The sequence below is a fragment of the Ctenopharyngodon idella genome, chromosome 6, assembly GCF_019924925.1.
Source record: "Ctenopharyngodon idella isolate HZGC_01 chromosome 6, HZGC01, whole genome shotgun sequence".
NCBI lineage: Eukaryota > Metazoa > Chordata > Actinopteri > Cypriniformes > Xenocyprididae > Ctenopharyngodon > Ctenopharyngodon idella.
The window spans coordinates 31,285,970-31,299,397 of NC_067225.1; the positions used below are offsets into that span (position 1 = coordinate 31,285,970).

The 13,428-nt window shown below is 35.1% G+C and overlaps 1 protein-coding gene across 2 annotated transcripts in view; it reads right to left on the bottom strand.

Annotated features, from left to right (window-relative positions):
• The window catches only part of cacna2d2a (calcium channel, voltage-dependent, alpha 2/delta subunit 2a), a 211,778-nt gene that overhangs the window by 42,142 nt on the left and 156,208 nt on the right, over positions 1-13,428 (bottom strand). For both annotated transcript variants that reach the window (XM_051897062.1, XM_051897063.1), the window contains exon 9: positions 588-638. In XM_051897062.1, the coding sequence (XP_051753022.1) occupies positions 588-638 (51 nt within the window). The remainder of the gene's footprint in view (positions 1-587; positions 639-13,428) is intronic.

Below are 13,428 nucleotides of genomic sequence, written 5' to 3' on the forward strand. Positions count from 1 at the left end.
CTACACAGCAGTGTTACCAATGACTCTAAATGTGCATGGATAATTTCAACACTTAAGATCTGATAAATAAAACATTTTATAAGGAGTTCTTCAATGAGCAAGACGTGGCATTTAACAACAAAACGGTTATTTCAATAATGCATTTCATTATACCTAAAACTACAATTTTATAAGCTACAAAAATGCAATAAATACCTTTCAATAAATGCATCTGTAAACACATCTGTTAATGCAAAATAGTTTTTAGATTATGCATTTTAGAGGTCAGATAAGATCAGAGTCGCAGCGCATTTTAAATTCTCCACCAGCAGTCGAGATATCGGCAACGGTAATGCCATTTTTCATTGCATACAACCTCTAAGTCATATTTCAGGGAACACGGTAGCATTTTGATATCGAGGCAGGAGGTTAATAAGATGAAATAATATTCTCCTCAGTCAACAGGTGGCAGTAGAGCACCACACTGCTGTTTGTGCCTTATAAACAACAGATTTATCAACAAAGATGACAGTGTGTGTTAATGAGGTGCATATGAGACAAACAGAAAGTGTGCTTGTGTGGTACGGTGTAGATGAGAGGCTACTTACACATCCACGATGATGACCATGTCCTTTGGAGAAGAGGCTCCCTGAATGTACCTGTTAAACAGACAAAAAAAGACTAGTCAGTGCTGATATTAACACTTGATTGATTAAAAATAAAACAAAAAGGCATGAGAGGCTGATACTTAAGTGATTTTACCAAGATTAAAGGCTTACCAATGGTTTTACCATAGTAACATAGCAAATTAGCGTCTTAAACCTATAAAGCTACTGTATCACATTTGATACATAAAATTCTCAGGCCTCTAAATGATCAACGTGATCTTGGAAACCTGTTGCACATGATCTACTACATGCCTTCTGTCATCTGATTGATAGTTCATAGGTTTTTAGTAAGCAAAAAGGCCTTTTAGGTTGTGTCAGGTTGTGGTTCACACGTCTTTTTGAAATCTATACGTGAAAATAACTTTTATAGTGTCAGTAATATTTCAAGATGATCGTTTACTGGACTGAAGCAATTAAGGTTTAGGGGGAGAGTGGGGTAAGATGAGCCAGTGGGTAAGTTGACCCACCCCCCATATCTTGGCAGCCATAAACTTTTGACCATATATTTTGGAACGACCCATCATTTCTGCCAGACTGTGAAAAGGAGAAGCACATGGGAGGAGTGGAAGGCACCCATTTACTTAAAAATTTTACTTTGATTCAGTTAGATGGTCAGTTTACACCCAGATGGTGCAACTTACCCCTAACCTGGGGTAAATTGAGCCACAGGAACACCTTTTTACAAGAAGCCTTATTTTCATAGATGTATTCTGATCATTTAAAATGATAGGAAACATCCTGAAATTACACTTTCATTGTACTTCTGCCTCATTTTCACTTATCTTGAGGACAACATAAGTATAAAAAAAAGGTAACACTTTAGTATAGGGAACACATATAAACTAATAACTATGACTTTTCCCTCAATAAACTCCTAATTTACTGCTTATTAATAGTTAATAAGGTAGTTGTTAAATTTAGGTATTGGGTAGGATTAAGAAGGTAGAATAAGGTTATGCAGAATAAGGCATTAATATGTGCTTAATAAGTACTAATAAATGGCCAATATTCTATTAATATGCATACTAATAAGCAACTAGTTAAAAGACCCTAAAATAAAGTGTTACCAAAAAAAAAAAAAAAAAAGGCTCATCTTACCCCACTCTCCACCTACTTGATTATCCATTATTTTTTTTTATAAAGATCATGTTAAAACATGAGTATCAAATATGATCATCAGGCTTATGAAGAACGTATATTAGTGGGAGATGGAGTGACAACTGATATTTATATGAATTTTATGTAATTATTCTGTTATACTGTTATAAAGATCACACTGATTTGCATTACAAGCTATCAGAATTTAATCTCACTTTTTGATCTTATAAATATCAGCATCTGATGAGCATTTTATTGCCTCTGAATAAAACTGAGGTGTTTTTTTTCCCTCAAGTAAACTGTAAAAAAGAATTGTTGGTTTAACTTAAAAAAGTAAGTTACCTGGTTGTTCATTGAAATAAAAAATTTGAGTTAATACAATGAAGGCGATTGGTTTAATCAACAGAAACTCAAAATATTATGTTATCTGAACCACATTAATTATTTGATACAGTTGATTTGACAAAAGAAAAAATGTGATAAATCATGAAAATAATTTTTAACAGTGTATGAGCTTCATATTCTCATTATATTATACTATATAAGCCATAAAAGCCTGTTCATGATACTCAATAAAAACACACATGCAAACATTTTTAAAAAAAAATATTTTGTCTAAAGGTTCAACACAGGGTTATTAATATAGGTGTGCGCAACTGCGCATAAAGTTATTTCACTTTCACAAAATCTTTTCTGCTTCACAAAAACCAAGTATAACATAACACAAGCCCTATTTTCAAACCCACCATGCCCAATCAGGCTCCTTTGACTTGTCTTGAGTTTGTGCTAAGCTAACCTAGAAGTCCGAGAAGCACAGCGTCAGGTAAAAACGTCAAACCGGACCGCCGTTTATTCTTTGGCTGACTCATCGGCCCCCTGACAAACACATTATGCAGTTCGTCCGTCTCTCTGTGTCTTTGTGCAAGCGCTAGCAGATCGTGTGGCGAGGAGAGACGCTTTGTCTCGAGCCATTTTTAGCATGGTGCTCAATCTGAGCGCAGAAAGACAATGAGCGATGTGAGGCACTTTTGTGTCACGACAACAAAATAAATAAATAAGCGACCGAACGCAGCATCTGTCCACTGCTGATAGAGGCTGACATATAGAAAACACTAGTGAAGCCATTTTCACTTTTCCCCGTGCAATTAAAAACGCATTACACCTGACAATCAGACCGAGAGATTGATGGACGCCGTAAAGCTGTTGTCTTTAGAAGACTCTGGAAAAACGCGTCTGCTTTTGCATGGTGAGGTGATTGGCTGTCATGCAGACAGGTAGTTAGCGCTTTGTGCTTGCAGGAGCAGACCGATCGTCGAGAGTCTCTTCTACCGCAGTAATCAGGCTGAAGAGGCGACGTGAGAAGTGGTGCCAGGTGCCCGCGGCTCGTTGAGGAAGGGTTTTGAAGCATGGCTAAGCCCTGGAAAAATGGAAAAGCCCTGGTGAGCGACAACACAACACACACAACGCTAACTAGAGCACACCGCTGCAAACCTGTACTTTGAACTTTGACCCTCATTTTGGAGGCCAATCCCGTCTTAATGCCACTGGAGAGTCTAGACGTGGAAAGAGGACTATTATAGTTGGCTGAAAGGACAAACACAGCTGAAAGACTGTTTAGAGCCAACACTAACAATGCTCAGACACGGGTACAAAGCTTTTGGGGGTAGAAGTGGATTAAATTAAATTAGTTTTTGATAACTGAAGATGCCACCCAAAAGGTCAGAACTTCTCCATGAGTGCTGGCTATAAATAAAGAAGCACAGTGGAACTAGTTTTATCTGTTTAATTACAAAAGTCTTTCATTTGAATGAGTATAATGTGTGTGAGAGAGAAAGGAGATGACTTCTATGCTTTGAAAATGTCAGTAAGTGTGTGTGTGTGTACATCAAAGAGAGCAAAACCTTACACATATTTATGTCCATTTACTACTAAAAGCGGTGATGCTACTATATTTTGCAACTTAAAAGGATAGTTTACTTCTGTCATCATTTACTCACTCCAATGTTGTTCCAAACCTGTATGTCCTTCTTTCTTCTAGAAGAATATACAGAGATATTTTGAAAAATGTCTCAGGGTTTTTGTCCATACAATGTCCAATGTTGTTTTGACCCCCTTGACTGAAATATCTTACTTTTTTTTTCGGCCAACCATCCCTTTAAATTTATAGCCAGTAAGATTTTTTTAATGTTTTTGAAAAAAGAGAGTCTCTTCTGCTGACCAAGGCTGCATTTATTTGATCAAACGTTTTCTATTGTAATATATTTTAAAATGAAATTTATTCCTGTGATCAAAGCTTAATTTTCAGATTACAAAAGATTTCCATTTCAAATAAATGCTGTTCTTTTGAACTTTCTATTCATCAAAGCATCATTACTCCAGTCTTGAGTGTCACATGATCCTTCTGAAATAATTTTAATATGCTGCTTTTGCTCAAGAAACATTTCTGATTATTATCAATACTGAAAACAGTTGTGCTGCTTTGTGGAAATCGTGATATATATATTTTTTGGATTCTTATAAATGTCACTGTCACTTTTGATCAATTTAAATGCATCCTTGCTGAAAAAAATTATTTTATTTCTTTTAATGGTAGTGTATGTAATATATAATATATATTCGACTCTACAAGTAAATGGTATACACTACTTTTATGACTCCTTTATGGAGCTTTTGCATATTTTTGAAGCTTAAAGCTTCATTCTTCATAGCAACTGAATATACAACAACAACCAGTATAATTCTTTAAAATCTCTTCTTTTGTGATTCATGGAATAAAGTCACACAGGTCTGGACCAACATGAGACTGTAGTTTGATTACTTAATTAAATTACAGGCATCTTATAGCTTGGCAAGCTACAGTTTCAAATTAGCATGCTAACAACAGTGCTCTCAAACAGCAAAGTACACACAATATGACATCAGACACTGCAAATTAATTTTTGCTCCATCTTTGCGAGAAACACAGGGGTACACAAGATTTCTCAGTATTCAAAATTCATTTCCCAGCTCTGTTTGCTTTGATGCAATCAATCCACAGCGTGCTCGATTCAGTTTGTGCCGTGTTTGCTCATGTTCTTACTTCTAATAATGCCGCCCTGTCTTTCTGCTCAAACAAACACATGTTTCCATGAATACAGTTTCAGTAAACACAGGAGGCATAATTGGAGGCTGAGAGAAGCGCATTAGGAGCAACGATAAAACTCCAATAAAAAACATAACGAAATTTTGCGAGCCTAAAAGACGCACATGCCTCATAAATACTGCACATGATGAAAAATCAATGGACTAAATGAAGGAAATGAGTTTTCTTAGGATTTAATGCATGGCCTGTTCCTGTTAGGTGTAATGTTCAGCATGAAAAACAAATAAAAACATTAAGGCTAGGTACATTTTCTAAATGTATACATATAACTGTCTACCTTTTTATCTAATATCTACTATATATGTAGCTCCACTGATTTAACTCCTATTGGTTGTCGCTTCTGAAAGTTGCTCTTCATTTGCATAATGTTAAACAAATCTAAACTTTTTGCTGTGTGTCGCTGGTAGGGTTGGGAATCGTAAGAAATTTTTCGGATCCAGTTCCACCTAATGGTTCTGGTTCCATTAAAATTATTAAACTAATAAAAAATTAGTGGTAAGGAATAGGGTTTGGTATCATTTAAATTTTAGTGATTCCAATTCTGCTTATCGATTCTGATTCTTATTGATTCCTAATTTCGTTTCCAATAAGGTAAAAAAAAAAAAAACTTGGATATCATTCACATTTATTTTAAGCCTTTTTGCAAAACATTTCATTGTAGCTGAATATCATGAACCAAAATCATGGCTAAAAACACTTACACAAGGAACTTTTGCCTATGGTTTAAAAATACACACAGTAAAAACAACTAGCCTGACTAATATAAATTCCAAGCATTATTAAAGACAAGTAAACGCTCAATAATTGAAAAGAAACAAATAAAAAAAAATTGCAATTGCAACAAATAAATACAACTGAACAAACAGTTTGAAATAAACAGTGTTTTAAGATTTTCAGGTATTCAAGTTCAGAAACTAATCAAATGTAAATAAAATTTACACTACAAATACAGTTACAAAAGTTATTTAGTCAAGAACGAGTGAATTTTCTCCTTGTCTTTTGTTGTTTGATTAGTGTTATTATAGAGACGGCAACAGGAATGTTAGGCTGCTGTCACTTTAAGAGCTGTACGGATCCATTCGAGGTTGAGACGACTCGCACGCTGTTTTCTGTGCTGCACACATGTGTAACAGTAAATGTTTAAAATCACATTAAAAAAATCACTTTTTCTGTGAGCGCACTTTGAATGTGTGTGCTGCACAGAAAACAGTGCTTGAATGGTCACATTCAAAAAAATCACATTAAAATGCACACAGAAACCAATAAGAGGAATCGAAATGCGCTTTTCTTATAGAATCACCGGTTCTTGGAAATTTGGAACCGGTTCTCGATACCAATCCCTAGTCGCTGATAGTGTGAACGCAGCTTTAGAGTCCATTAAAGATGGGCAGCAGTGTCAGTATCATTCACCATCGTTTCTTTTGGCAAGGTATTTTTTACACTCTAGTCTATATTCATCTCCACTATGCGACACTGACGCTCCCGATCTGTGCTCGACTCACTGTACCATCCATGGATTAGCCTGATGGATCCAGATGTGCAGTTTCTGCATGGATTCCACTCCGTAATTACCCCTCCACCGAGGCCCAGCGATGCCATTCCTTCCCAGTCATTACCCACACTCCCCAGCGCCCCGGCCAGGTGACATGCAGATGGGCCATCACAAACCAGATCCCCCAGTCGTCCAGCTTACCCACTAAACTCACACACTCAAGAAGGACCATGACCATCATGGCCACCCACAGCATCTGTTGCGGCACACGAAAGAGGCTCACGCACAAACACTGGAACACACCTACTCAATCTTCACTATTTATATTTATTATATACTTTTAGAATAATTAAGTAATCTCAACTATGAAATAACACAAAATGAATGAGGATTACATAGTGAGCAGACTCTAATATTTGTGCTTTTTCACTGTCTAGATTCCAGCTCTGCTCATTCATTAACCAACTTCATGATGTGCATCATGTGATGCTTTTAAACAGGAAGGAATATGCATGATGAGCATAATGATGCTTCCCCTTTATTATCTGCTCTAACTTACCAGATCAAAAAATAAAATGTTAACACTTTACAATAAGGTCTCATTTGTTAACATTAGCCAATGCATTAGTTAACATGAACTAACAACGAGCAATATATTATTACAGCATATAATGTTAGTTCATGTTCATGTTAGTTCACAGTGCATTAACTTATGGTACTTTTGATCTGAATAATGTATTAGTAAATATTGAATTTAAAATTAACTAAGATTAATAAATGCTGTAGAACTATTGTTTGTGTTAAGAACTAATGTTAACAAATGAAACCTTATTGTAAAGCGTTACCAATAAAATGTATATTCATAGAAAATAAATTTTAATTTATATTTGTTTACAAAACTTTTAAGCAAGTGCCTTTACATTTTTAGGGTTTTAAAGAGATAAAATAAACTGTCAAGTGTGGTAGTATAAATGTAAACTGGGTCTAAAACACCTGTCAAGGGCAAGCGATTTGACGTTTACATTTATACGTTTAGCAGATGCTTTTATTCAAAGTGACGTTCAAATGGGGAACATCACAAACAATTTGTCTTAAGAGCCAACAATATTCGTAGTACACAAAGCCAAGTTAAAGTATAAACTAGTACACAAGCTAGAGCAGATGTGAAATGCAGAAAAGATGAGAGATTTAAAAAAGTAAATAAAAGTGCTCTTTTTAAATAAAATATAAAAATGAATAAAGTATTTTAAGAGCATATATGAATTAAAAATAAGCAGGAGTTTAATTTGAGGAGTTTTTATATTTTATTTTCCTCACTTTGTATCAATAGGTGCATTCTTTGGGAATTTAATCCACAACGTTGGCATTCCTACCGCCACATTCTAGCAGTTCAGCTACAGGAATATATAAATACATTTTGTTGTTTCTCGTACATTATTTAGCTGCGTTTCCCTTCTTTCCAGCTGACACCATACATTAACCAGTCTTTCTGTGAAACGCCACCAGCCACACAGTGGTTTTGTTCCTCAGACATTTGTTGTTGTGGCTTAAAGGGATAGTTCACCCAAAAATGAAAATCCATCATTTACTCACCCTCAAGTTGTTCCAAACCTGTATAAATTTCTTTCTTCAGCTGAACAAAAAAAACTATGGAAGTCAATGGCCCATCAACTGTTTGGTTACCGACATTCTTCAAAATATCTTCCTTTGTGTTCAGCTGAAGAAAGAAATTTATACAGGTTTGGAACAACTTGAGGGTGAGTAAATGATGGATTTTCATTTTTGGGTGAACTATCCTACGTCACTTGGGAGCTTAAAACAAAGGAAAAAATGCAGCGAGTGAAAATATCATTCTTCCATTGCAATTCATACCGATGTTTAGAATAGAATACTAGCATACTGTGCAGTATATACTGTATACATTTTATTACTTTTAATAAAATAATATGTGAGTAGTATTTAAATATTATTTTATAATAGTATTTTAAATATATATTTGAAACATTATATAGAATATTTTATTACTTTATATGTCAAATAACTTTTAATCTTTCAAATATATATATATATTAAATTCTTGCATACTATTTTATTAAAAATATAACTAGCAAGTGCCTTTAGAATTTTATATTATATATATTATATTTAATATTATTAGCTACTATATACTTTTTACTATTTTTAAAAAATATTATGTGAGAATTTTAAATATTTTTAAGACATTAAATGTAATATTTTATTTTATTATTTTTATATAAAATATTATTTTTTAAAATAGCAAGTAACATCCAGTTATCATCTATAAATAAATATTAAATATTAATAGATATTAGCTATTAACATTAATGTGTTATTTTGCTATTTTGTTCAAATTTTGTTTAAATATCTTAACTTTTGCCAGTCTGATCAAATAATGTTGAAAAAAACAAACAAAAACATTTCTAAGAGTTGGAAAAAAATGGTCAAGATGAGAGCATCGCATTGTGGAAACAAGCAGATCCAGGAAAATATATAGAATATTTTTTCAACTATATATTGACAAATACTACACCCTAAAAAAATGCTACACACAAAAAATAAAAAACAACCCAAGTTGGGATGAAAATGGACAAACCCAGCAATTGGGTTGTTTTAACCCAGCGTTTGGGTTAAATGTTTGCCCAACCTGCTGGGTAGTTTTATTTTAACTCAACTATTGTTTAAATATTATTGTATTGCTTGCTTAAAATGAACTCAAAATATGCTAGAAATAAACAATTATTCATATGTTTAATAAATGAACATTTATGAATAAGTTTAATGAATAATAATTAAACAAACATTATTAAATTGCTTATTCATAAATGTTCACCTTTTAATTATTATTGTTGTCTTTAGTAATTATGTGTCTGATTTTTAATTTCCAACCTATTTTGTGTTCATTTTAAGCCAGTCATATAGTGATTTTTAAACAATAGTTGAGTTAAATAAAACTACCCATCAGGTTGGGCAAACATTTAACCCAACCACTGGGTTAAAACAACCCACTCACTGGGTTTGTCCATTTTAAACCCAACTTGGGTTGTTTTTAACCCAGCATTTTTTTAGAGTGTATGAACTGTACTGTACAATAAAGTCACAGGAAATAAAATGCATTCAGCAGGTTTCCTCAAACGATCACTATAACACTGTACACTTCAGCATCATCACGCACAGTAAACACGTTAACACAGCGACCCGTCTATAGAGAGACAATCTCGCCGTCTATATGAAAGCGCGGCCTCTTTCACAAAGGCTGGAGGGGCTGAAAAACCTCATCACAAAAATGTCCCATTTCCAAGCGATGACGGAAAACACATTTCCCGGGAAGGTGCTCGAAAAGTAAAAGCAAGGATTGACATTGTAATGTGCCTCGTGCCGCTTTGATTGTGTTGCATTCCCTCAATAGGAGAAAGACATTGGAATTCATGAGGTACTTTTATCACGGTGCAGCGTGGGTAAAAATCAATGCATTACCTCTGAAGGGAGGGAGCGCTTTCTCTCTCTTTCTCCCGAGAACATTTATGCTCTCTGACCTTGTCTGTCTGTCTCTCCCTGTCTCACTCTCATATTCCTGTCTCTCACGGTCTCACATTAAAAATTAGTCAATTATAGGCGCTTATCTGGGCTGAAATTATACGGTTGACTTACACACGTGCAGCTGCCGATTTCCCACTGTCACAAACTGCAGGTGTGATGCAGCTCCTGATGGGGTTTATTGAAGTGTATTGACTTCACTTCCCTTTAAATGTGTGTGTACAGGCATGTGTCTTGCGCACATGAGTGTGTGTTAAAGGATTTGTGTGTGTGTGTGTGTGCGCGTGAGCGTGTGTGCGCTGACAGGATTATTATTTTATGGGCCGCTGCTCTCTCGGCTCTCCTCTGGATGTGTTCTTCAATAGATTGAATTAAGATTAAAACACTGAGGCCTGTGAAGCAGGTGAGCTGTGGAAAAGAGATGTTGTCGTGTGTTTATTCCGCTTTTTATTTGGTTGATTATTCAATAATTTGATGCAGAGATCAGCAGATCTGTATGGTTGGATGACCAGTCAGTTGGTCCTTTTAAGCTTTTATAAAGATAAAACTAGTGGGGAAACTTAAAAAATCTTGTGAAGTCCAAACCTCTTAAAATGAAATATTTTACAGATTTTCATTTGAATTCTGTGTCTTCTTAATGCTTTATCTTACAAGTGGTACACTAACAAAAAAGTACTAAATATGGACATGTACCATGGTAATTTTACAGTATTCAAGTACCCTGCAATACCATGTAAAAAGTACTGTGGCAGTACTATAGTACTTTATATAGTACAGATAGTAATACTCTGGTACTTTGAAAAAATACCATGGTACTGAAAATGATGTAACACGGCATTTACATGGGACATGTCCTAAATATTTTTTGGTAGTAATAATATGGTACTTCCATGGTAATATACCATGGTAATGAAATTGATGTACCATGGTTGTATCATCATACAAGCCACAGTAATACTATGGTAATTTTCCCCTTACAAAACAAAAAAACACTACAAAAAGTACTGTGGCGGCATCATGTTACAATGATGGTATCAGATTGTAATACTAGGTTACTTTGAAATACTGCTGAAATTTATGTACAATTATATATTTTTTAATATAAGTACTAAAATACCATGCTATTAATTTGATTTTTTGTTTGTTTTTTGGACATGTACCATGGTAATTTTGCCATAAAAAATAGTACTTTTACCATGGTAATGAAATTCATGGTCTATGGTACGTCCAAGAATACCATGGTACTATCATGACACTTACAAGAAAGGATTGTGGCAGTACCATGGTACCTTTTTTATAATCAGTTGGTAATATTATGGTCCATTAAAATCTATGATGGGACTGAAATTTATGTATCATGTAACATTTTAGTAGCACCATGCTGAACCATGAAAATATCATAGATACATGAAAATGAATACCATGATATATTTCAAAGTACCATAGTATTACCATCTGATACCGTCACTGTACAATGGTACATCCACAGTATATTTTAGATACCATGGTACAGTGACAGTATCAGATCCCTCCTTCAGTGTTTGGATTTATCACCCATCAGGTTAATACGACAGCAATTATTAAGGTTAAGTTCATTTGCACTGAAACAGCCTCACAGTTTCACCATCAGTGTTTAATTCTGAGAGAGAGCAGAAACAGGGCTGACAGGACTCCATCTTGTTTCGGCGGCTGTTCGTGGCGTTTGAGCAGCTGCCATAATATTTACTTAGGAGCCAGATTGACTTTTCTCAGAAATCAATATGTGCTTTGGCTGTGCTGAATATCTGCTACGCTGGGCTGAACCTGCATGGTAATGGCTTCTCTGTAACGCTCCGATAACAAAACATACACCTCTCTCTGTTTCTCCTTCAAACTCTTCCAATCAATCCTCGTGTCTTTAGCTGTCGCTCATGCTCTCTCCTCTAAATCGTCGCCCTCTCCATCGCTCTACACGCCGTCCTTCGCTAACGTGTGTGGACATACCTTATAATAAAGGCATGTTAATAATTCATGTCAGAGCAATTGGAGACAATTAAGTGTGTTGACTGGGCCATTCATTTTTAAGTCAGAGTCAGAGTCGATGTAGAGAGTGTCAGAGTGCCGATCAGCCACACCAAAGAGATCTCACAGAGACACTTTCTGCTAGACATCAATGAGATTAAATGGAGAATAAATAGAGACTTTCGATTAAGTGCCCTGAATGTTCCTCAGTAATCTCACAGATCTCAACAATGTCTCAGACTGTGAAAATCAAAAGTCAGTTATCTCCATATGAATACTGAGAAATATTTCTAATTAAATTCTTCAAAGATCAAATGATCTGAGCTGCTGTCCACATTCTCCACATTCATTCAGCATTTTGGATGTTTTATGTTTACAAATGTTATGTATATCATGGAAAATTAATGATTATTATGAACAGTTCAAATAAATATATTAAACATTAAAAAAATTCCTTATGCACTATAAAAAAACAAAACAAAGTATAATGCTATAATACAACTTAAAATCAATTATATATTTATAATTAAAACAAATTGTCATCCTTCAGCTTCAAGAAAAAGTCCTTGACATGTAAACCAAGGTTAACAGTTGCTCTCTATAGATGCTGAACAGAAGTGTTTCATATCATAGCTGGTACTATATTGGCTGCGTCTGAAAGCTGATAAATGCTGCCTCCGCAGGCAGGATACTGAGGGAGGAAGGCAAAAAGACACGTCCAAATTCAATGATCATACCACATCCTGTCTACTGAGATACCTTCATCTGATCGATCTTTGAAGGCAGCATAGATAAATAAATATGGTATCTGAAAGCTGAGGTTGGTGGTCAGGTTGTGTGTTAAAGGCATAGTTCACTCAAAAAATGAAATTTATCCCATCATTTACTCACCCCCAAGGCATCCTAGGTGTATATGACTTTCTTCTTTCAGACGAACACAATCTGAGATATATAAAAAAATAAAATATCCTGGCTCCTTCAAGCTTTATAATGGGAGTGAATAGTAACTGAGATTTTGAAGCCAAAAAAGCACATCCATCCATCGTAAAAGTAATGCATACAACTCCAGGGGGTTAATAAAGGCCTTCTGAAGCAAAGCAATGGGTTTTTGTGAGAAAAATATCCATATTTATAACTTTATAAACTGTAATCACTAGCTTCCGGCAATGGCCGTCAGCGTGTTCATGAGAGAGTCGAGTTCTGGCGGAAGAGTGACCTCTGACCTGATGTATGACGTATCTCCTTTTCTCTTATATCGAAATCCTCTGACATTTTTCTTTAAAACTTCTCGTTTTAGACTTCTAATTCGTGACTGGTGTTTTGTTTTGCTCTATCGCCTGCGTTCGTCAGTTCTCATCTGAGCTCACGCTATGCCTACATCATACATCCTATGTCTTACTTCGGGTCAGAGGTCACTCTCTTGTGAACGCACGGACGGCCGTTACTGGAAGCTAGTGATTACAGTTTAATAAGTTTTAAATAATGGATATTTT